The 20572-nt window shown below is 49.8% G+C and overlaps 1 protein-coding gene across 1 annotated transcript in view; it reads left to right on the top strand.

The window, feature by feature from the left end:
* Positions 1 to 4643: 4643 nt before the first annotated feature.
* NUDT14 (nudix hydrolase 14) overlaps positions 4644 to 20572 on the top strand; it is a 263867-nt gene continuing 247938 nt past the window's right edge. The window contains exon 1 of the mRNA XM_069638200.1: positions 4644 to 5124. Within this exon, the coding sequence (XP_069494301.1) occupies positions 5044 to 5124 (81 nt within the window). The 5' untranslated portion in view covers positions 4644 to 5043. The remainder of the gene's footprint in view (positions 5125 to 20572) is intronic.

Below are 20572 nucleotides of genomic sequence, written 5' to 3'. Positions count from 1 at the left end.
TCCTCCTGGTTTGTGGACAATGGAATAATCGTACTCTTGCAGTCTTATCCCCCATCGCTCTATGCGAGGCGGCATTTTTGTTTTGGGGTTCCCGAAGATTGATATTAGGGCTTGGTGGTCTGTTACCAGGGTGAACCTCCGGCCAATGATAAAGTGGTGGTATTTCTCACATGCCCATACTGCAGCTAGGCTTTCCCTTTCTGCCTGGGAGTAGGCCTTTTCCGTGTGTGACAGGGCTCGGCTGGCGTATGCAATTATTGCGTGATGAGCGATGTCTGCGGTGTCGGTCTGGGCAAGGATGGCTCCTAGTCCTACTGGACTTGCATCGACCGTAATGATGGTGTGCCAGTCTGGACGAAAGTACGCCAGTTGCCGGTTGTTGGTGAGACCTTCTTTTATCGTTATGAACGCTTCCTGACAGGGTGCATCCCATATGAACAGTGCATTCTTCTTTAGGAGGTTGCGGAGCGGGTCAGTTGTTGTGGCGTAGTTCGGGAGGTAACGCGCACAGTATCCCGCCATGCCCAGCAGGGAGCGCAGTTCTGCCGTGGTCGTAGGTGCCTGGAGATCGGTAATGGCCTTAATCTTGTCTGGGTCGGCTGTTATCCCTTTGTTCGAGAATATGTGGCCGAAGAATTTAAGGCTTGTCTTGTTGATGTCACACTTGGAGTCAGTCCCGCGTCTTGTAGGATGGAGCAGATGGTTCTTAGGGCTCTGTCATGTTGCTCCTGATCTCTTCCAAATATTAAGATGTCGTCACTATAGTTTAGTGCGTTCATCTCCGATGCTATGAGGCGCCTGATGGTCTCTTGGAAGATCTCTGCGGCAGATGATATGCCGAAGTTTAGCCTTTTGTATCAAAATAGGCCGTCGTGCGTTGCAAATGTGGTGATGGGTCGTGATTCTGGGTCCAGGACGAGCTGGTGGTAGCCCTGGTTGAGGTCAAGCTTTGAGAAGAACCTCGCTTGGTTTAACCTGATCAACATGTCCTCCAGGCTCGGGCCTGGGTGCCTTTCCCTCTGGATGGCCGTGTTCGGGATGCGCATGTCAACGCATATGCGGAGACGACCATTGTCCTTGGGAACTATTACTATTGGCGATACCCATGGTGTTGGCCCTTCTGCTTTCTCTATGATGTCGTTGAGAAGGAGAAGTTGGATTTCTTTTGATACCTGTTCCTGAAGGTGGAATCCCACTTTGCGCGGGTGTTGTGGTACTGGCCTGATGGTATTGTCGATGTGTAGTTTGATGCGTGATCCTTTTAGCATTCCTATTCCTTCGAATAACCTGGGGAATTGGCTCTTGAGGTCCCCCTTCGCCAGGGGTCTGTCGATCATTGCTCTGACGGATTTGTGTGGCACTGGTAGTCCCTCTATTACTTCTGACTGGTCGTAGTGTAGGTTAATCAAGGCGAGAGCGTTGGCCATGCGGTAGCTGAGGAGGCAGCGGTCGACGGATGGACTCTTTATGACATGTATCATGGCAGTTACTGTGATGTCCCTGTGCCGTAGGTCACATTGAAATTTTCCTTTGGAAGTCATCGGCTGTGCTGCTCCCCATTGAAAGATGTTTGTCTTGGATTCTTGTAATGGGTACGAGGAGGCTATTTCCCGGTAGATGTCTTCATTCATGACGTTTACCGTCACTCCCGTGTCGACGATAAATCTGTTTCTGGTACTTCCCATCTGGATTGTTACTCTGGGAGCTGAGGTGTCTTCAGTTTCAGCACTGAGGAGGCACACGTACTCTCTGTCGTAGCCATCTTGTAGGTATCGGGCCTGTTCATTCCCTCCCGGCTGATGTTGTGGTGGGGAGTTGAGATATGGGTCTCTGCCTTGCTCAAAGGGGCTTGGGGTTTCTGCCTTGTAGGTCATCTCGTGTTCCAGGCTTTGCATGAAGTCGCTCTGGTGGATGTCATATAGTTCATGATCTTTCCTATCTGGTTCAATCTGAAGCCCCTCAAGGGCTCTTACGGTGTTTGGGCGTTGATAAGCATTCGTGGGGAATGGCGCATTTCTGTCTGCCTGGCAATGTTGTTCCGTGTGTGTCTCCGTCATGCGAGTGGCAGGTCGCGGGCGTGTTGAGCTCCCTTCCGGTAGTAGTTCCTTGCACATCACTTGGAAATGGTTTTCCATTCCGCATCTCATGCAGCGTTGGCCGATGGCAGGGCAGGGACCTCTGTGCGGATACTCGAAGCCACAGCGATAGCATTGGCGGTCGCTTTGTGTTCGTTGTGTCGGGTACCTCGGGTTTATCCTTGTCTGTGGAGCTGGGTGTCGGGGTGCATTGCTGCTATAACTTCTCCTTTCTTGGGGTTCTCAATGGCTGCTGCCTGAATGTCCACTCTTTCATAAATTCTGGCTAGGTCCAATACTTCTTTTAGGGATAGGGGTTTCTTTAGGAGGTGTTTCCGAACATCGAGGATACACAACCTTCTATGATGCGTAGCCTGATGGCTACTTCGTCATTAAAGTTGGCGAAATCGCACTTCGATATTTTCCTTTGAAGGCGAATGACAAATTCTCCTATTGATTCGTGAGGTAATTGACCACATTGGTTGAAAGTGTATCTCTCATAGTCACGGTTGGGTGAGATGACAATCTTTTCATTTATGGCTTGCCGGAGTTTCGCATATGTGGTGCGGTCCTGTAGGGGAATCGTACGGATGATGTTTTTAATTTCTCTCCCTGCGACATTTGCAAAGATGCTTAGTATGTTGGGAGGTTCTTGTGTGCTGATGGCACCCACAAAGTCCTCAAACTCCTCCATCCACTCTTCCCATCGTTGGCCCTGGTCGTGGTGTGGGTTTAATGTGAATGGGGCGGGTCTCCTCATTAGGCTTGCAAAAGAGGAGGGTGTCCCTGGTGGTGGTGGTTGGGCATTGGGATCTGCTGCATCCTGGGCCAACATGATGTTGCTGCTTGGTATGCTCTAGTTGGTCAGGTGGCGCGTGGGCGTTGATCACGATTGTCTCTTGGCGCTGCGTCTTCCTGTGCACGTGTGCCCAGGTTGGTCTTGCTGTCCGGGTGTGGTGCAAGGCTCCGCGGTGGAGTTTTGCCTGGTACAGGGTTTCCTTCCCTCTCTCTCACTTAGTATTTTTGGGTGTCACTTGTGGGAGACACCGGGTTTCCCTCCTTAACGTGGCCTTCCTGGCATATGATCTCGTTAAATGTCACGTGGGGAGACACGGGGATTCCCTTGTGCCGTGGCGTGCGCTCCTTAGTATTTTGAGTGTCACTTGTGGGAGACACGGGGTTTCCCTCTTTAACATGGCATTCTTGGCGTATGATTTCGTTAATTTCACGTGGGGAGACACGGGGATTCCCTTGTGCCGTGGCGTGTACTCCTTAGTATTTTGAGTGTCACTTGTGGGAGACACGGGGTTTCCCTCTTTAACGTGGCATTCCTGGCGTATGATCTCGGTAAATGTCACGTGGGGAGACACAGGGTTCTCTTTTTGCAGTAACGTGGTTCACCCTTAAGTGTGTTTTTGTGAAAATGTCACGTGCGGGAGACATGGGGTTCCCCTCTTTGCAGTTATCCCTTCCCGGCACCTTACTTGTTGTTGGCGCCGTGGGCCTGCAGGTCTTCCTCGCGGCTGACACTCTCTGTTCTTCGGTCCTCTGGGCCTCACCTTCGCGAGACGTACGGGCCTCTTCCGGCTCTCCGGTCTTCCTCGTAGCTGATGCTTCAGACTCCGGTGGGCACACGGACCGCGGCTCGATGATGGGTGCGCCGGCCTTCCGAAGTTGCCGATGGGCCCACGGGCCCTCCTGGTCGCTGCTGGGCACGCGAGCTCTCCTGCAGGGCTGACAGGCCGCTGCACTAGCGGGTACACGGGCCCTCTCAATCTCCGCTGGGCACACGGGCCCTCCAGCAGGGCGCACGGGCCACTGCTGTCGCAGGGCACGCAGGCCGCTGCTGTCGCAGGGCACACAGGCCCTTTTAGGTGCTGGGCACACGGGCCCTTCTGCAGGGCCGACAGGCCGCTGCACTCTTACGGGCGCACGGGCCCTTCCCGACTGCTGGGCTTACCGCCCTCCTGCTACTGCTGCCGGCAGGGCACACGGGCCCTTTTTTTTTTTAGGTGCTGGGCACACGGGCCCTCCTGCAGGGCCGACAGGCCACTGCACACTCACGGGCCCTCTCGATCTCTGCTGGGCGCACGGGCCCTCCAACAGGGCGCACAGGCCCTTCCCGACTGCTGGGCTTACCGCCCTCCTGCTACTGCTGCCGGCACGCGAGGAATCGCATCGGCTTCGTCGCCAGTGTTGGGCTCTACTCAGTTACGCACAGGCATGCAAGAACGAGACGGAGCCAGCGCTGCTGTGAACTTCCTTTATTCACTCCTTCACACTTTCTGCCGTCCCTTCCTCCAACCCCCTCCCCTTCCGGTTTCCTCCCGCTCTTTCTGTGTTTCCCTTCTTAAAGGGGCTGTGTCCCTTTTGTTCATGTACAACACTTCTCCCGACCTCTTCAGTGCTGGACTAGAGTGAGGATGTCCAGACCCCTACTTGCACGATTTTGGCCGTGTCAACGCCTTGTAATCAGCTGACTCACCCGCCAAGCCCCCTACACGCCCATACAGTTCAGTGGGCTCTCGCCCGCCAAAAACAAAATCAGGTGTTTTCACTCATTGGGGCAACACAAAAGGTTGAGAGCTTTGGGTGTCCCCTTGATCCTTTAGTTTTCTGGTCCCCCCTTCTCACATGGTCCAGCGGCTCCAGGCTCCTTTGCACTGCCCAGCTTTGGCCATTCTGGCTGGCTGGCTGTCTGTGCTTTATAACTTGCCAGGGTGCAAAGGTGGAGAAAGGCTCCATTTCCTCTTGGGCAGCTCTCCCCCTCTGGCATCAAGATGCAGTCCCCTTCATGAAAGAGTTGGAGAAGTGGCTAGCTTCATAGGAACGCTGCCTATTGCGACGCAACAGGGAGGAGACAGAGTGAAGGGGAAGTGGAGAGCACGCCTGGTGCATGCAGCCCCTCCCCATGTGAAGCAGGGTGTGTGTGTGTGCACGCCTGCTGCAGCCCTCCCCCTCCCACACCATGGAGCAGCTTGCAGAGGTGGAGATTGCTGCCTGCACCGCCTCCCCATACCTCAGGCCCTTCCGGATGCTCTACAGGCAGGTGAGTCCAGACAGAGCCCCCACCACTCGCTGCCCGAGCTCAGCGTGCAGGGCCGGGCCTGGGAGAGCAGGCGAGGCCGGCGTCTGGCGTGCGGCCTGCCTGCCTGCCTGCCTGCTGCAGCCCGAGTGCACACGTTCTCCAAACGAGCTGCTGCACCCGTGCACATGTTGGGATCTTTTGCAAGAAGCCAGCAACACACACAAACCCTGTCATTTATGAAAGGACTGGCTGCTTAGCTGGAGACTGTATTGTTATTTCAATTTTTAAACACATGTTTGTTTCCATATCTACTAACACACACCTGCGCCCACACTGTCAGCGCATCTTGCTTTCATTGTGTGATACGATTTGTAGTTTGTATGAATTAGCCTACAACTCCCAGCATGCAAAGTGCTGTTGGTGGAAAGCCAAGACTTGCTGAGGGTAACCAACGTGAAGCGTACCAATTTATCTTTACAACTTTGCATTTTTTTTTATATGTCTCTGTTTATTTTTCTACTACCCCCTTACACGCCGTTTGCAAACACCCTTTTTCCCTTTGCAAACTTACACTCTTGGCTATTCCTCTATGTTGACATGTACACAGTTACATTTTACAATGCAATCTTTAAAACTATACACTACACGTTACACCCCCAGACAAGACCTGTTCGCTTTGGATGATAACAACTAAGTCGTATTTTTGTTTCTTTGGACCTTGTAATCCTTGATGAATAATAGTGGACTATGGAAAATAAAGTCCCAGAACGCAAAGAAAAAAAGGACTGGACTAACATCTCCCCAATGCAATGTGGCCGTCGTTAAATGCTGGTCTGCTGCCCTAGACTCTCACTTTGGATCAGTCTTGGGTTTTTGGACCATTGTGATGTACATGCTTAAAAATGTAGTTCCAGATTTCCAAAAGAGGACCTACAAGTCCCAGCATGCAATGGATAATTTTAAAAATTCCATGAATAGCAAACGGCACCCATATACATAATTTGTTTTAATTGTACTATTGTCATGGATGTGGTGATGTCAGAACAGAGCCCGTGAGGAGTCACGTGTTTGGGTCATGTGTGACCATGTGACAGATACCAATAAAGGGGACGATTGTGCCCCGCTCTTCAGCCCACACCATTTCACCCTGCCTGACTGGTGTTCTTCAGGCGCTGTGTGAGCTCTGCCAACCCACACACCACAATGGGGCCGGACTGGCCGACCCTATAACAATGGCGACGAGGATGGGATCCGGCCCCTCCGATTCCAGTTGCAGGGTCACATCCTGCTCCTGCCGTGCAGCGTAGGCGCAGCAAAGCTTGCACCCACATGGGAAAGAGAGAGCATGGTAAACAGGGCCACAGAGCCTTTTTTGCTGCGCCGGCCTCCCCGGTGCCAGCCAGGGTAATCTCCCGAATGGGGGAGCCCAAACAGGGCGTAAGGATTACTGCTACCACCTGGGGGAGCGTAGGATCATGGCCTTCACCGCTCCAGTCATCTCAGCAACCTCCCGACTGAGGGAGAGAGGGTGCAGATTCTGCTGCTGTTCCCTGAGGATACTGCGTGGCGCGGCCCCTACCGTGCCACATCAAGTATATGAACTCCCACATGGAGGAGCCAAGACCGCTGCTGCAGGAAGTCAATTGGCCAATCCCTCATGGGAGCACGGCTGTGGCATGGACCCACCACTGCAAGGAAAATATCAGCTCCCGCCTGGGGGAGAAGCAGCCCGGCCTGTGCTGCCACATTAATACCATCTCCCGCTTGGGGGAGAGTAGGTGCAGCATCCAACGTAGCGCAAAAGGAAAGGAGAGATTGTGACTACTCCCACCTGGGGGAGATGACAAGGAATTGTTCCCACCTGGGAGAGGGGATGGGCAAAATCAAGCTGACAACTGGGGACGGAGTTAGCGCAACGTTTTCCTCCCTCTCCCGACCAGATTACTTGTGGCTGGGGGAGATGAGGCGCGGCCCTCATCACTCAAATGAGCACGTTCCTGCAAGGGTAGGGAGAAGGATAGTCTGTGCGACCCACTGCCAGGCAAAGCTCCCGCATGGGGAAGACCGATAGCAGTGCAGCCCAGACATGCCACCACATTGGTTTGGGTACCTCCCTGGGACACAGTACCACTGCAACACCATCAACAAGTAGGGCAGCATTGCCCCTTCACACCAGCTCCTCAGTTGATGGTACGCTACGTGCCCTGCTGATGGTGCAACAATGTGGGCCCGACCACGGCTCTACCCAAAGAAAGTGCTTGTGCGGTCAGGGATGATGTGCCTGGAAAGATGCTGCGGCCTGTCCTGCTGCCGTTCCCCCGCTGCTACCAAGTGACTGCTGCTTACAGCCTTTCCACACCTGATGGAGGTACAAAAGACTCCTGATCACTGCAAGTAGCAAGACCCATTCCAGGGCCGGCATGAGGCATCACCCAGCTCCTCTGGCAGACCAAAGACCTCCCTGCCAGCATCTGGAAACCATTGTGTATTAACCAGAATGCGGCTCTTGCTGCTATGCGGCCGCACTTGGTGAGAAGCTAAAGTGCACACAGACGTGAGACCGGAGAAGGAGCCGTGAGTGAACCTTTGGTGAACCCCTGTATACCTGGGTGCAGCTTTGCCAGCCAGAGGGACCTTTTCTTAAATAATAAAGAGGGATTGTGCCCAAGACCATACTGCCAATGTGGCCCTGGTGCAGCTTTGCCCTCTAGTGGGGTGCTCCCTACTCTTTTCTGGACTAATAAAGTGTACGAAGTGTTACTGGTTTAAGTGTGCGTGGTATAATCCAATGTTATATGTTCCTGAGCTCCTACCATAACAATGGGCAATGAAGCAGGTTTAAGAAACGGTAACCCCGCAAGCGTGCCCCGCTTAAAGTGGACTCAGCAGTAATGAAGATTACCCCTGCTAATTGCACAGGGAGTCTTGATTCTATTAAAGATTACAAGGTGAGCATTATGCTTCAACTTCTTTTATTACTCTTCAGCAGTTTCAACAACACAATAAAGAAAAAATGAAAAGGTGTCTCATCCTTTTTCTTTTCTTTCCAAAACTACAAATCCCACTGTCCTTGTGTTCCTTATTGTGTCAGTCCAGCCTATGATCCACTTCCTGTTCCTGGACTCCTCCTCTTCTTTTATGCTCTGAACTACATCCTTTAACTTGCACAACTATCCAACGGGGTGAAACATAACAACTGGTGCTCTATCCGCTCCTTTACTTGGCGGTGTAGCGCTTTGTTACTTCCAGGCCTCGCAGCCTATGCATTTTCGCGCTCAAATATTCTTCTGGTCCTCCTCTAGAGATATACAAATAAACAATATCGGGGTGGAGTTTGTGCACTGTCTCTCAGCCAATATAACATTCATTAGTCTGCACAGTACAATACGGGTCTTTAATAGAATCAAGACTCCCTGCGCAATTAGCAGGGGTAATCTTCATTCTATGTCAAGACTGGAGGCGAACATTATGCTTGTTCAAAGCTTCAATAAAACCGCTGTTGCGACTCCTTTAATTGGCTTAAAATAGAACTCTTTTAAAAGTACAATCGCTAGCCCAGTCAGCGGCTTGCATGATCTCGTGCAGAGTTACTCCTGCTGTAAATGCTTCGGTCGCCATAGCTCCTCTCACTGAGTGCGCTCCGTATTCCCTTAGATTGATGCCTGCTAGCTGCATCACCTCGCGCACCCACCTGGCTATGGTGGCAGTCGCCACCGCTTGGAATGGCTTCCTACGTGCTATCAATAATTGCGTAGTGCCTGGCGCTCTGTGCTCTGCCGTCCTGCTCTCATGCTCTTTAATGCATCTTGCTATACCCCATTCAGAGTTACGTGGGAAATGGGGGTAATGTACTGAGGTGGACCCTGTTTTCGTCCTTCTTACTATGGAGAAGGTCACCCCTTCGGGACCGAGGGACTTTCTGTGTATCTCTAGTGCTTTAACATCTACTCGTTTGCAGGACACCAGACATAGAAGCATAGCTAGTTTGCCTGATAGCTGCTTCAGTAACAGGTACTTGTCTGACAGCCAACTGCCTAGTAGCCGTAGCACTACTGTAACGTCCCACAACTACCTGTATCTTGGCTCCGTGGGTGCTTTGTATCGGGCTCCTTTATGAGCCTGGTCACCGCCGGATGTGTGCCCGCTGGCGCGCCTTCGACTGTCAGGTGTCCAGCTGATCTGGCTGACCTGTAGACTCCAACCGTCCTGTAGGCTTTCCCATCTTGTTAAAGTTGCACTAGAAAATTTAGGATTGCCACTATAGGCGCTGAAACGGGATGAAAATGTCTCCCTCTGCACCAGCTTGACCACGTGGCCAAGCCGCGTCGTAGCTCCTCCTAGTGGAAGGAGCCCACGATTCCGCGATGAGCTCAGCAGCTTGTGCCGAAATGCCTGACAGCGCCCAATGTCTCCTGATATCCTGCACGCTATCAGCGGGAGAGTCCCCCTCACTCTCAGAGGGTGAACCGACCCAGCTGAGTCCATGAGCAGATGCTCTCCTTCTGGGAGCACATTCGGGACAGCCGCTGTAATTTCCATCAGCATCGTAAACCATACATGAGATTTCCATATCGGAGCTATCGGAATCATCTCTGCCTTCTTTCGCCGGCACTTCGCTAGCACTCTGCTCAACATCACAAAGGGGGGAAACATATAATGAATCTCCCCTGCCCACAAGTGGACGAAAGCCTCTGGGAACTGGGCGGACGGGTCCAGCCTCCAGCTGAAGAAGCTGCTCACCTGTGCATTGAGACGAGACACAAATAAGTCGGTGTGCACTGGTCCCCACCGCTCGATCAGCTGTTGGAATGTCTCTGAGTCCAGCTTCCAGTCACAGGAGTCTGTCAGATATCGAGAGTTCCAGTCGGCTACTACATTGAGCTCTCCCGGCAGGTACTCTGCCGTGACTGACGTTCCTGACTGAAGGCAGAAATGCCAGAAATCTTTCACCAGTTCTGCCAGCAATTTGGATTTTGTTCCGCCTAAGTGGTTTATATACCTGACTGCTGATATGTTGTCCATTTAGAGAAGGACACATGAGCTCACGTTCCCTTTCGTAAACGCCTTGATGGCGAAGGAACGTGCCAGCAATTCTAGGCAGTTTATGTGAAGACGGAGCTCTTCCTCGCTGTCGATCCCCAGCCTTGTCGGCTTGCATCCGATTCTATTACTAGGTTCGGTCGGTCCCCGAATATACCTTCAAAGGCTGTTATCTTCTTCTCTAGGCAGGTTTTCGTCTGTTTCTTCATTTTATAGTACGCTGCTGTGTGTGCAATTAGATGCCCTCTAATAACTGCCTTCATGGCTTACCAAGTTGAGGCCGGGGAGGTCAATTCCACTGGGTTTTCCCGGAAATAATTTTTCATTGCACTTGCTACCTCATCGCTTAAGTTAAGGCCAGGTTGTTTAGTATCGGGTCATACAGACACCATTGAGGTCTGGCTGCGGGGGTAGGATTCCAGGATCTGATCTGCAGAGACACTGGGGCGTGATCTGTGAGGACATTTGGAGCGATTACCACCTAATTTGTGTAAGACAAGAGCTGGGGAGAGACTATGAGCAAGTTGCTGCGTGAAGAGGTACGGTGGAGCTGTGAAAAGAAAGTGTAGTTTCTTTCTTCCGGTCTAGAACTCTCCATGCATCCACGACACCGAAGGATCTAAACAGAAGGAGGATCCCGAGTGCAATTTTGAAGTCCCTGGGGATCGGTGCATGTGATTTGTCTTTATCCGTATCGGGCACTCCGTTAAAGTCTCCCCTGATTATGACCTGGCCTTCTAGGAATGGGAGGAGGGCTGCCAAGTCTATCGGGAAGCGTTCCTGCCCTCCTTCGGGGCATAGATGGAAACTAGCGAGTGCAGTTGGCCTAGGAGCATCCCCTTCACGCCAATAAAATGCCTCCAGGGTCTGAGATAGTGTCTAATACCTAGAATGGGATGTGCCTAGCCACTAGGATAGCCTTGCCCCCCTTCTTGGTGTCACCTGAGGCCAGGAAATGCTTAGGGAAGTCCCTGCTCTTGGGACGGCCATAGGGGGAGAGGTGGGGTGGGTCAAGGGATCAGCAGTCACCGTTTAGAGTATAAGGCTTCTTGTGTCATTGTTCCAGCTGATTTTCCATTAACAAAAAACTACCTAACTGTGAACCAAGTCCGAACTCTGGACTCCCAACTTTTCGACTGCCATTGCATGTCGGCAGTACACTACAAGGGCATTCCGATGACATCCACCTTGGAGTCGGGCTTAGACCGTTTTAAGCTTGTCGGCACTGGCATCATGTAACCTGCTTCCCCCAAAAATATAATAATAAATTCCATTGGACCAGCTGTCTGGGATGTCCAAGGGAGGCAGCACAGACTCTGGTTCCGGCGCTGACATCCTGGGATCAAGTTAGCATGCCGCAGGGGCCATTATCTTCTATTACGACCCTTCTGCACCTTTGACCACGCCAAGCGTCTTGGTTTTGGGGGGGAGGGGCGTTGCCCATATACCCACCTGAGGCGACCGCAGAGCAATTTTCCCCATCAGGCGCGGAGAAGTTCAGAATTCTCTCGGCGTCCTCCAGGTGTGCGTTCGTTCGGGCGGTTCCTTTGCAGGAAAACTTGACCGCAGTGGGAAATAGTCAGCAGTATTTAATTGTATGCACTCGGAGGAAGAGTGTCAGTGGCCGTAGGGCCCTCCGTTTCTGTATTTTCACCGCCACCAGGTCCTGGAAAATTTGCTGGGGGGACCCCTGGAACTTGAGTTCATCACGAGAGCGGCCAATTCCCATTATTGCTTCTTTGGTCGTATTGAAGTGAACCCTGGTAATCGCATCTGGGGGGGCTTCTGTGTCCAAACCTATGCAAGGTGCAATCTGTGTGTACGGTCCAACAGGAGCTAGGACTTTACAAGGTGAGGCAGGAGGGATTGAAATAGGTCCCCTACGTACGCCGCTAGGTTCTCGTCCGAAACTGCCATGGGGGCACCTCTAATTCGTAAGTTATTTCGTCGGGCCCTGTTCTCCAAGTCCTCTTGCTTATATTTCAGGATCCCGCTTTTATCTGATAGGGCCCGAATCTGTTGTATTTGAAGCAGAGACGTAGAGTGCTCCCTGGTCAGGTCTTCAACTTCGCCCAGTCTTGTTTCTGCCTCTGTCACTCTTTGGTCCGTATGTTCGAGTTTGGTGGTAAGTTCCGTCATACAGGAGCAAAATTCTGTCCATCATAAAGGCCTGAATATCTTCTTTGGTTGCTAGTAGTCCGGACCCTCCTGGTGAAGCATGCGGTGTGGTTTTGGCAGCTTCTAACTTTCTCCCTTTAACCCTGTGAGCAGCATGGTGGAGATGTCCCCGCTCTTCAGGGCCTTCTGCTGTTTGGCCATAGCGAAAGTATCTCTCTAGGCACTTCAGGGGGGCAATTGTTTGCATACAAGGCAGTTGGTGAATACCCTCTCGGGCTAGGACTGCTTGCCACGTTCGCATCTATACTGAGGAGCACTTTGCTTCAGGTTCCGGGGCTCCATCGCAGGTGATGGTGGGCCTCCATGGCTTCATGGTCATGGGTTCTCCCTATTCTATGGTGAGGGGTGGAGGGCGTCAACAGGATGGATGCCAGCAGTTCCTCCAGCAAATCAAGTCTTCAACACTAACGGCGGGTTCCATGCATACGCCGTTATCGATACTGCCACATCTCTGGACAGCTGGTAGATGGGCCGTTCCGGTTGCAGGAATTGGCTTTGTCACCTTACAGGGGATCGGAAACAGGCTTCAGTTGGAGGCCATTAGCAAAGCTGCCACAATCCATGGCTCTGCTGGCCACGCCCTCAAGTTCTGTTTATTTAATATATAGTATTATTCTTTTTTTATTTTTGTGGCCAGCACCTCTAACTCTTCTCCAAGTGTCTTGTGTGCTTGGTAGAACTGTCTTCTGCCTCTACGGCTGTGGTGTAACTGGAGCTGTCAGCTCTAGTCCTGAGCTTCCTGCGCGTGTATCCATGCTCGTTCACCATGTGTGAACACTCCTGAAGACTCAGGGTGATTTGTGGCTCTGTCTGTAATTCTCTAACTTTTAAATTGCCCGTTCCGAGTAAAGTAAACACTCGTTACCACCGCCGGGCCCGGGTTTCTGCTTGCTGTGGTGGTATCTAATGTTGCACAATGAATATGAGAATACGACGCAGCTCCTCTGCGCCCCCTCTCTGCTGGAGGGGGCTGCCGTGTCGCTCTCGTTCAGGCTCCACCTCCGCGAGAGTGAGGGCCGTGGAGCTCTCGTCTGCTGAGAGGGAGGGCAAGCCCCCGGGTGTGCTGAGAATGCAACAAGTGACTCGCCTCCCTCTCGCCTGCGTTTGCTCGCTCGGTCGCGCGCTTCCTAAGCTTTCTCACCGTTCCTATGATTCCTATCTCTGCGGTATGGTCACGCTGCTTGGAATTGGTAAATGTGCTTATCAATCGCTATGCGCTTACTGTAAAGCCTTATTTCTCTCAAAGAGACGTTCCATATCATCAGTGTATCACTGTCATTACAATTCCTTCACAAACATGTCATCCATATGCATGCAAAATGATCTACTCATGCTACCTCCTGGAATAGATGTGAAAGGGTAGGTATCTGCTTGAAGAGCAGCAAAAGAAGAGGAGGGGTCCAGGAACAGGAAGTGGATCATAGGCTGGACTGACGCCATAAGGACTACAAGGACAGTGGGATTTGTAGTTTTGGAAAGAAAAGGGATGAGGGAGACACCTTTTCAGTTTTTCTTTATTGTGTTGTTGAAACTGCTGTAGAATAATAAAAGAAGTTGAAGCACAATGCTCGCCTCCCGTCTTGACATAGAATGTATGTTTCAAGCTTTGATCCCGCATGTGATTCACATGATTAAAGTAGGCCAAGTAAGACAGCATGTCAAAATTTTTTCTAGAACTAACGGGCGCAGTTACCACAATTACTTAGGAGCTAAGAAGTTAAAAGTATAAATGCTGATGGGAGCCCCCTGTAAAGTGCATGCATCTTAATGACAAACGAGCCCAATTGATGGGGGTTTCCCATTTTCTTATATTGATTTTTGTTGGTTTTGGTGTTATTGTTTTGTTCATTTTGTTTTTACCCGTGTATGATGTGTGGTGATGTAGGCACAGATCTCGTGCTGAGTCACGTCTTTGGGTCACATGTGAGGCCTAGGTGACAGATTCCAATAAAGGGGGCGTATGGTGTTCTGCCTGCAGATGATAGGCCAGGCCATAGTCACATCTGGTGGAGAGATGCCTGTGCATGTGTCTGGTTCCCTGTACACATCTGTTTTGCGAGGTGAACTGTCGCAGGGTTTTCTGGTTGTCATTGGTCCATTCGCCTGTGGCCTGTGTCGTGTCTCCATGTCCCTGTTTCAACTTTCTAAGGCTGGCAGCCGCGGACCTGCGTCTGAAAATAGCCGCACTTCCTGCAAAATGTCATTCGAGCTGCCCTTCGAAACGTAGCGGCCCTGTCGTAAATTGTCATAGTTAGAAATTTGAAACCATGGTTACCAAAAGCAGCCCCCACATTTAACCATTTGTTGCCAAGAATGTGTCTGCCCTTCAAAGAATTGTACGCCCAGCACATGCCATGCAAAGCTGCCAAGCTGACCCATGTTCAGTAGCTCTCTAGGGGCAGTCTTGGCTTTCACTTAATGCCACTTTGCTTGCTGGGATGTGTAGTTATGTCCCTATTCTAAATCTAGGCCCAACAATTCCAGAAAACAAACAGGATTATTCTAATAGGAATTCAATTCTATCCAGGGGACGACCAAGGCTATCCCGTATCTACTGCTTGCAATTGTGAACATTCCTGGGCACGGTACTCCCATTTACGCATTAGTTTTCCTCTCCGTCCTTAGAATAAATAAATGCCGCCTCCAGATTACGGTCTGCAGGGAGCATGTGTTAATGGATTCCTATGGACTCAGTCTGGTCTTCAGGAGGAGCAAAACCAATGTGGATTCCGCTCCGTGCCCCTCCTGTGCCTTCTGAGAGCACAACAAGGGGGCATAGCGTGTAATGGACACACAATCATTACGCCTTGCACGTACGCTTCCGTTTCCTGCTCTTGCCCATGTAAAATAAGGCCGAGGGTGTTTTTGGCTAAAGGTTAAACTCCATTTCTGATCCTAAATGTTTTCTGATCACCTATACGCACGTTTTTTTCTATCGTCGAGCAACATTGCTTGGTAATATGTGTGGTGTGTTTTTTGATCTTGTGGTGCAAAGGCCACATGACCGAGGGTCCCACAGCCAGACTCAGACTGGCCCATAGGGCAATAGGCCCAACCAAAACGCAAAATGCTGGCGTGGGCCAGTTTTGTAGGTCAAAGTGGGCAACTTTTTTGGCCAGTGTTGGCCAGTTTGATGAGTTACTTCACTATACGACTATTAGTTTTGAGAGTGTTGCCGAGTAAATATTTTTTCAAATGCAAATTGTGCATCATATTTGATTCACAAAAGGAATGATTTGCCATTTGCAACTGTGGGCCACGTTTTCATTGGTGCCCGAGACAATGTAATGGCCCAGTCCGACCCAGCCCACAGCAAGTCACTGCATTCCCGCTGCGGTTTTTTGGTCACTAACCTTTATGGCTAAAGACGAGGGAGACCTTTTAGCCGCCTGTAAACCAAAGTTTTGTTTGTTTATTTATTTGGTACCCTTGGGTAGTTGGGCGCAATAGGACAAGGACAAGATAACTTAGAGCTTGGTTACAGAAACATGTCAAGTATATACAATACATACAAGAAATATATAATTACTGCCACCTCCAGTTAAAGTAGAGTGGTGGAAGCGCAGGCTCACATGTTATGTAATCCATGTTGCAATCGATAGGCGCTCACATGTTATGTAATCCATGTTGCAATCGATAGGTAAGGTCAGTGGCAAATACAAGCCGGTATTGGAGCAAGGTACAAGCTGAGCAGGTTAAGAGTCATTTGTTCGTAGCCATTTGAGTACATTGCGTCTAAATTGAGGATGGGGTTGTTCCACTCTGAGATCTAGTGGGAGGGCGTTCCAAGATGGCGCTGCTTTAACTGGGAACTTGTTCCACCAGTTGTGGTTCGTTTAAATCTGGGCGTCTCTAAGATGTAGGCATTGGCGGCTCTCATCGGCGGGTGGCAGTTCTCCTATTTATCCTTTCAGCAAGGTATGGGGGTGATAGATTGTTCAAGCATTTGGAGGTGAGTGAGACTGTTTTAAGGAAGATCCTGTCAGTAATTTTTAACCAGTGCACCTCTCTTCTAGAATTAGAGATGTGTTCTCTGAAGCGGATGTTGAATGCTGCTCTTGGGGCATTATTCTGCAGTCTTTGGATTTGATCCGTGACATATTTGTTGGCGCCTGACTACAGGGCATTGCAATAATCTAGTCTGGACATGATCAGAGCATTAACCAGGGTAATGCAGCTAGCGGCAGAAAGGAACTGTCTGCAGGCTCGGATGACCTTACAAGTGTAGGCTGTTGTAGATGCAAGTGAGTTGACTTTTTCTTGAATGTGAGTGAGGAGTCATGGTAAAATCCTAAGGTCTTGACAGCAGGCATCACCTTGATGAGATTGTTGTCAATATTGAAGGAGGCATAACTAGGACTAAGTTTTTGATATTTAGTTTCAGAGCCTAGGATCAATATCTCAGTTTTATCGTCATTCAGGCAGAGGCCGTGGGATGCCATCCATGCCTGAATGAGGAGGTATATCTTATTTACTAAAACCGTATCCTCGAGGAAGTTGCCTGAAAGGGGGATGAGGATCTGGGAGTCATCTGCATAATTTGTGTAGGTGACACCCAGTCTGTCCAACTTATCAAACAAAGGCTTAGTAAAAATGTTATACATGGTAGGTGAGACACACGATCCCTGTGGTACACCGCACGGTATTTGAATTGGGTCGGCGGAAGCTGATGGGGGGGGGAGAAGACTCTCATTGTGCGGTTAGCCAGAAAGGATTGGACCCAGGCTATGGCCTCCCCTGATGGTTGCTGGTAGTTCCAGGAGAAGTAGCATAGCTGTTTTCCCATTGCCCTTCAGCTCGTCAATTTGGGTCTTAAGGTCTAGCAAGGCTGTTTCCGTACCGTGATGAGGGCCGAAGCCAGTTTGCCGCAATCCTAGTAACTGATTAGCTCCAAATATTCCTGAATTTTAATGTAGGCTGCTCTATCAATAATTTTAAGTAGAAAAGGGACAGTAGTAATGGGTCTATAATTAGTTGGGATAGTGGCCTCAAGGGTTTGTTTTTTAAGCATGGGGAGGACCCAAGATTCTTTAAGCTTATTGGGCACTGTGTTGGTTTTGAAGGAGGCATTGATGAGCTTAGAGATGAAACGGGCCAAGTCCCTAGCTGCATCTTTTATGATTTGGGCTGGGCAACTGTCGCCCTTACATTTCGAGGGTTTTAAGGAAAGTATGATTTTCTCTGTCTCGAGGATGGAACTCGTTTTGAAGCTAGGGTCATTTTGTTCCCAGTGTATTGGGGAGGTTGCTGCTCCGATAGAGGCAGTGAGGCCTTCTTGTTCGCTATTTTGAGTTGGAGAGATGCAATTTTATTTGACAGCGTATTTTGTATGGCAGTGCACCATAGCTTGTCCTTTGGGTCATTGTCTGCCGGCGGGATCAGGGATTCCATTTCACGAAGGATGGTAAAAAGTTCCTTAGTGTTAGACTTAGCCTTAGAAATTCTCCTGTTGAATATGTTCTTTTTTGTATTCATTATTTCTTTCTTGTAGAATTTGGAGTGGTCCATTAGCTTGGCCTTGTTATCGTTGGTGGGGGAGTGAAGCCAGATGGATTGAAGCTTTCTTTTTTGTAATCTTAGTTCTTTCATTTGAGGCGTAAACCAGGCATTAAAATGAGATTTCTGTCTGCCTTTGCACAATTTGACAGGGGCAACAGTGTCCAAAGCCTTAGTCATGGCGTTATTGAAGACCTCCACTAGTAGATTAGGGTCTGAGTTATTTTCGAGGTTGTTAATGGATGGAAGGAGGTGTGGGAGTACATTTTCTGCTGTGATATCCTTTTTTCTTCTAGTTGGGAGTGGGGGTGCCATATCAATGGTTTTACGGCTGAAGAGATCTAACATGGCAGAAAAAGTAATTAGATGGTGGTCAGTCCACGATTGTGGGGGCATTATCAGTAATGGCAATATTACAGTTCAGATCGGTCACCCAGTCAAGGGCCCTTCCTTTGATATGAGTGGGAGATAGGACCTTTTGTATGAGTCTGTGATCTTTTAGTAGCGCTGCTATTGATTGGGCATGTTTATTGTCAATGTCGTTGAAGCGGAGGTCGAAGTGGGTGGGATTGGTACTCCTATACTTTTAATTTTTAAGTCTCACTGTTCCTATACTTTTATTTTAAAAAGAAACTGTTCTGGAATGGTTGAGTTTTAAAACAAAAGTGTAGGAAGAAGTTGAAGCTTGCACTTCAGTGCACTGCACATTGCCATGAAAAACAGATGTGTTTGTTTGGGGGTTTGGATTGTTCGTGGGAGGGCGCACAGGGATGGGGTTTGTGGAGAGCGGTGGCAGACCAGCAGGGAACATAGATCCACTACTTCTTTTCGTACACTTCGACCACTGCGTTGAAGCCAAGATTAAAGTCCCCCAGCAGTAGGGTTTGTGAGTGGGTTTTGTGTTGTTGGCTATAAGATTGGTTAAGTCCTCCTCGAAGGTTCCCAGTGCTCCTGGGGGTCTGTATACCAGCTAGATAGTTAGCGTACGGTTATCGGATAGGGGACGTTGAGCTGCGAGTATCTCGCATGATGAGCAGCATGGTGAGGTGGTAAGTAGATTAGTTTTGGATATGATCGCTAGGCCACCGCCTCTGGCGATAGGACTGTCTGCTCTGAGTATCTGATAACTATCAGGTACCGCCACCATAAGGGTCGGTCCTGCTGCCTCGTGAAGCCAGGTCTCAGTTATGGCGAGTAGGTCCAGATTCTCATTGTTTAGGGTGTCAGCAAATTCGGTAGCGTGGGCCACCAGTGATCTGGCATGAATAAGCGATCTGGATAGAGTCAGTATGCTATTAGTTTTAGGGCAGGAGGGAGGTTTAGTTGCTGGTATATTATGGCTCGCAAGGTTTTTAGGAGTAACAGCAACATCAGCTGAGTTCAGGCTGTTGGGTCTGGGCACCAATGCTCGTCTAGGCGAGCGGCCATTGGTTTGGGATGCATTGTGTATGGGGAGGCTGTTTATATTATTATTCTTTTTAGGTTCAGAAGGACGGGTCAGTCCAGACCTAAGTCTCATGTTTCTATCTTTAGGTGGGCATCCTTAGGTGGCAAAGTAGCCACGGCTTTGCAACTGGCGTCCTTTTGTTTTGTAAAACCGATGTGGAAAGGCCTCTTAAACAAGCCAGAGTTAATTCATGTTAGAAAGAGCGTAGCCCTGTATGTGTTATTTATTTGGTTTACGGTTACAGCCCATGTTATTTAGGGTGTACCCATATTGAAGTGCCTGTTGGCCCTATTTCAAACTCAATTTATTTTCTAGCACAACCACATGTGTGCTCTTAAGGTTTCCACTTGCACACATTCACTAATACTCACTGTTTACATCACTGAGTGACCGGATCATATAGAAAAACAGGGCACCCTGGGCACATTCGGTGACCTTTAAAGGAAGCAAATGACTGCCTCACACATCCCTAATGGCCTTTACAGATGCAGATTCCTCACAAGGCTGCATGTTTGGCTTGGGAGGGAATATGGCTTAATAACTAACTTTCGTGACCTTTCTCTGAGGAAACCTGGGCTTTATTTCGTGCTCCAGAGCTTGACTACATTGCACCTCAGTCTCCTGGTCTTCCAAACTGCCAATGTATCGAACCAGTTAAAATGCCATTATAAAAGTATTACCCCCCCAAAAAAAATCAGTATGATGATTTTGCATGGGGAACTTGTGAATTGTAGTTCTCTGGGTCTGGATGGATCTGGACCACAGCTTTGAGAACCATGTCCACCATATTGTAGTTCCAAACCGCCTCTTGTTCTGGAAGCTGCTGGCTGGTGACTGTCTTGGGCATTTCTTGGTCTAGTTCAGATCCCCCACTTGGTTTGCATGGATTTGGGAGCAGCGTCAGCACCCGCACAGGTGGAGACCAGCGTATCGACGCTACCGGCCCTGCTGGAACATTGCTTCTAGTTTTCTTGAAGGGGCCGGCGCGTGGACTGTTATCCTATAAAGAAGTATTCGTTTTGCGACCCCACTCTCCACTAACACTGACGTTTTGTCACATAATATAACAGCAAACTGATTGGTTTTGGCAAATGCCCACAGGGCCTCCTTGGGCGACCGTCTTTCTTTCATGTCTTAACTGTCTCGGGAGGATAGCTCAGGGGCAACATGCTCGCCTTGGAAGCAAGACGACACAGAGCGCCACAGGTCCGATCTCCGGGTCCGCGCTAAGAAACCTCTGGGTATTGAGCGCGTTATAAATAACCCATTATATCATAACATAACTGCAAGATAAAGGCATTCAAGTTC

The sequence above is a fragment of the Ambystoma mexicanum genome, chromosome 14 (genome assembly GCF_040938575.1).
Source record: "Ambystoma mexicanum isolate Mex_15411 chromosome 14, UKY_AmexF1_1, whole genome shotgun sequence".
NCBI lineage: Eukaryota > Metazoa > Chordata > Amphibia > Caudata > Ambystomatidae > Ambystoma > Ambystoma mexicanum.
This window is presented reverse-complemented; position numbering and strand designations above follow the sequence as displayed.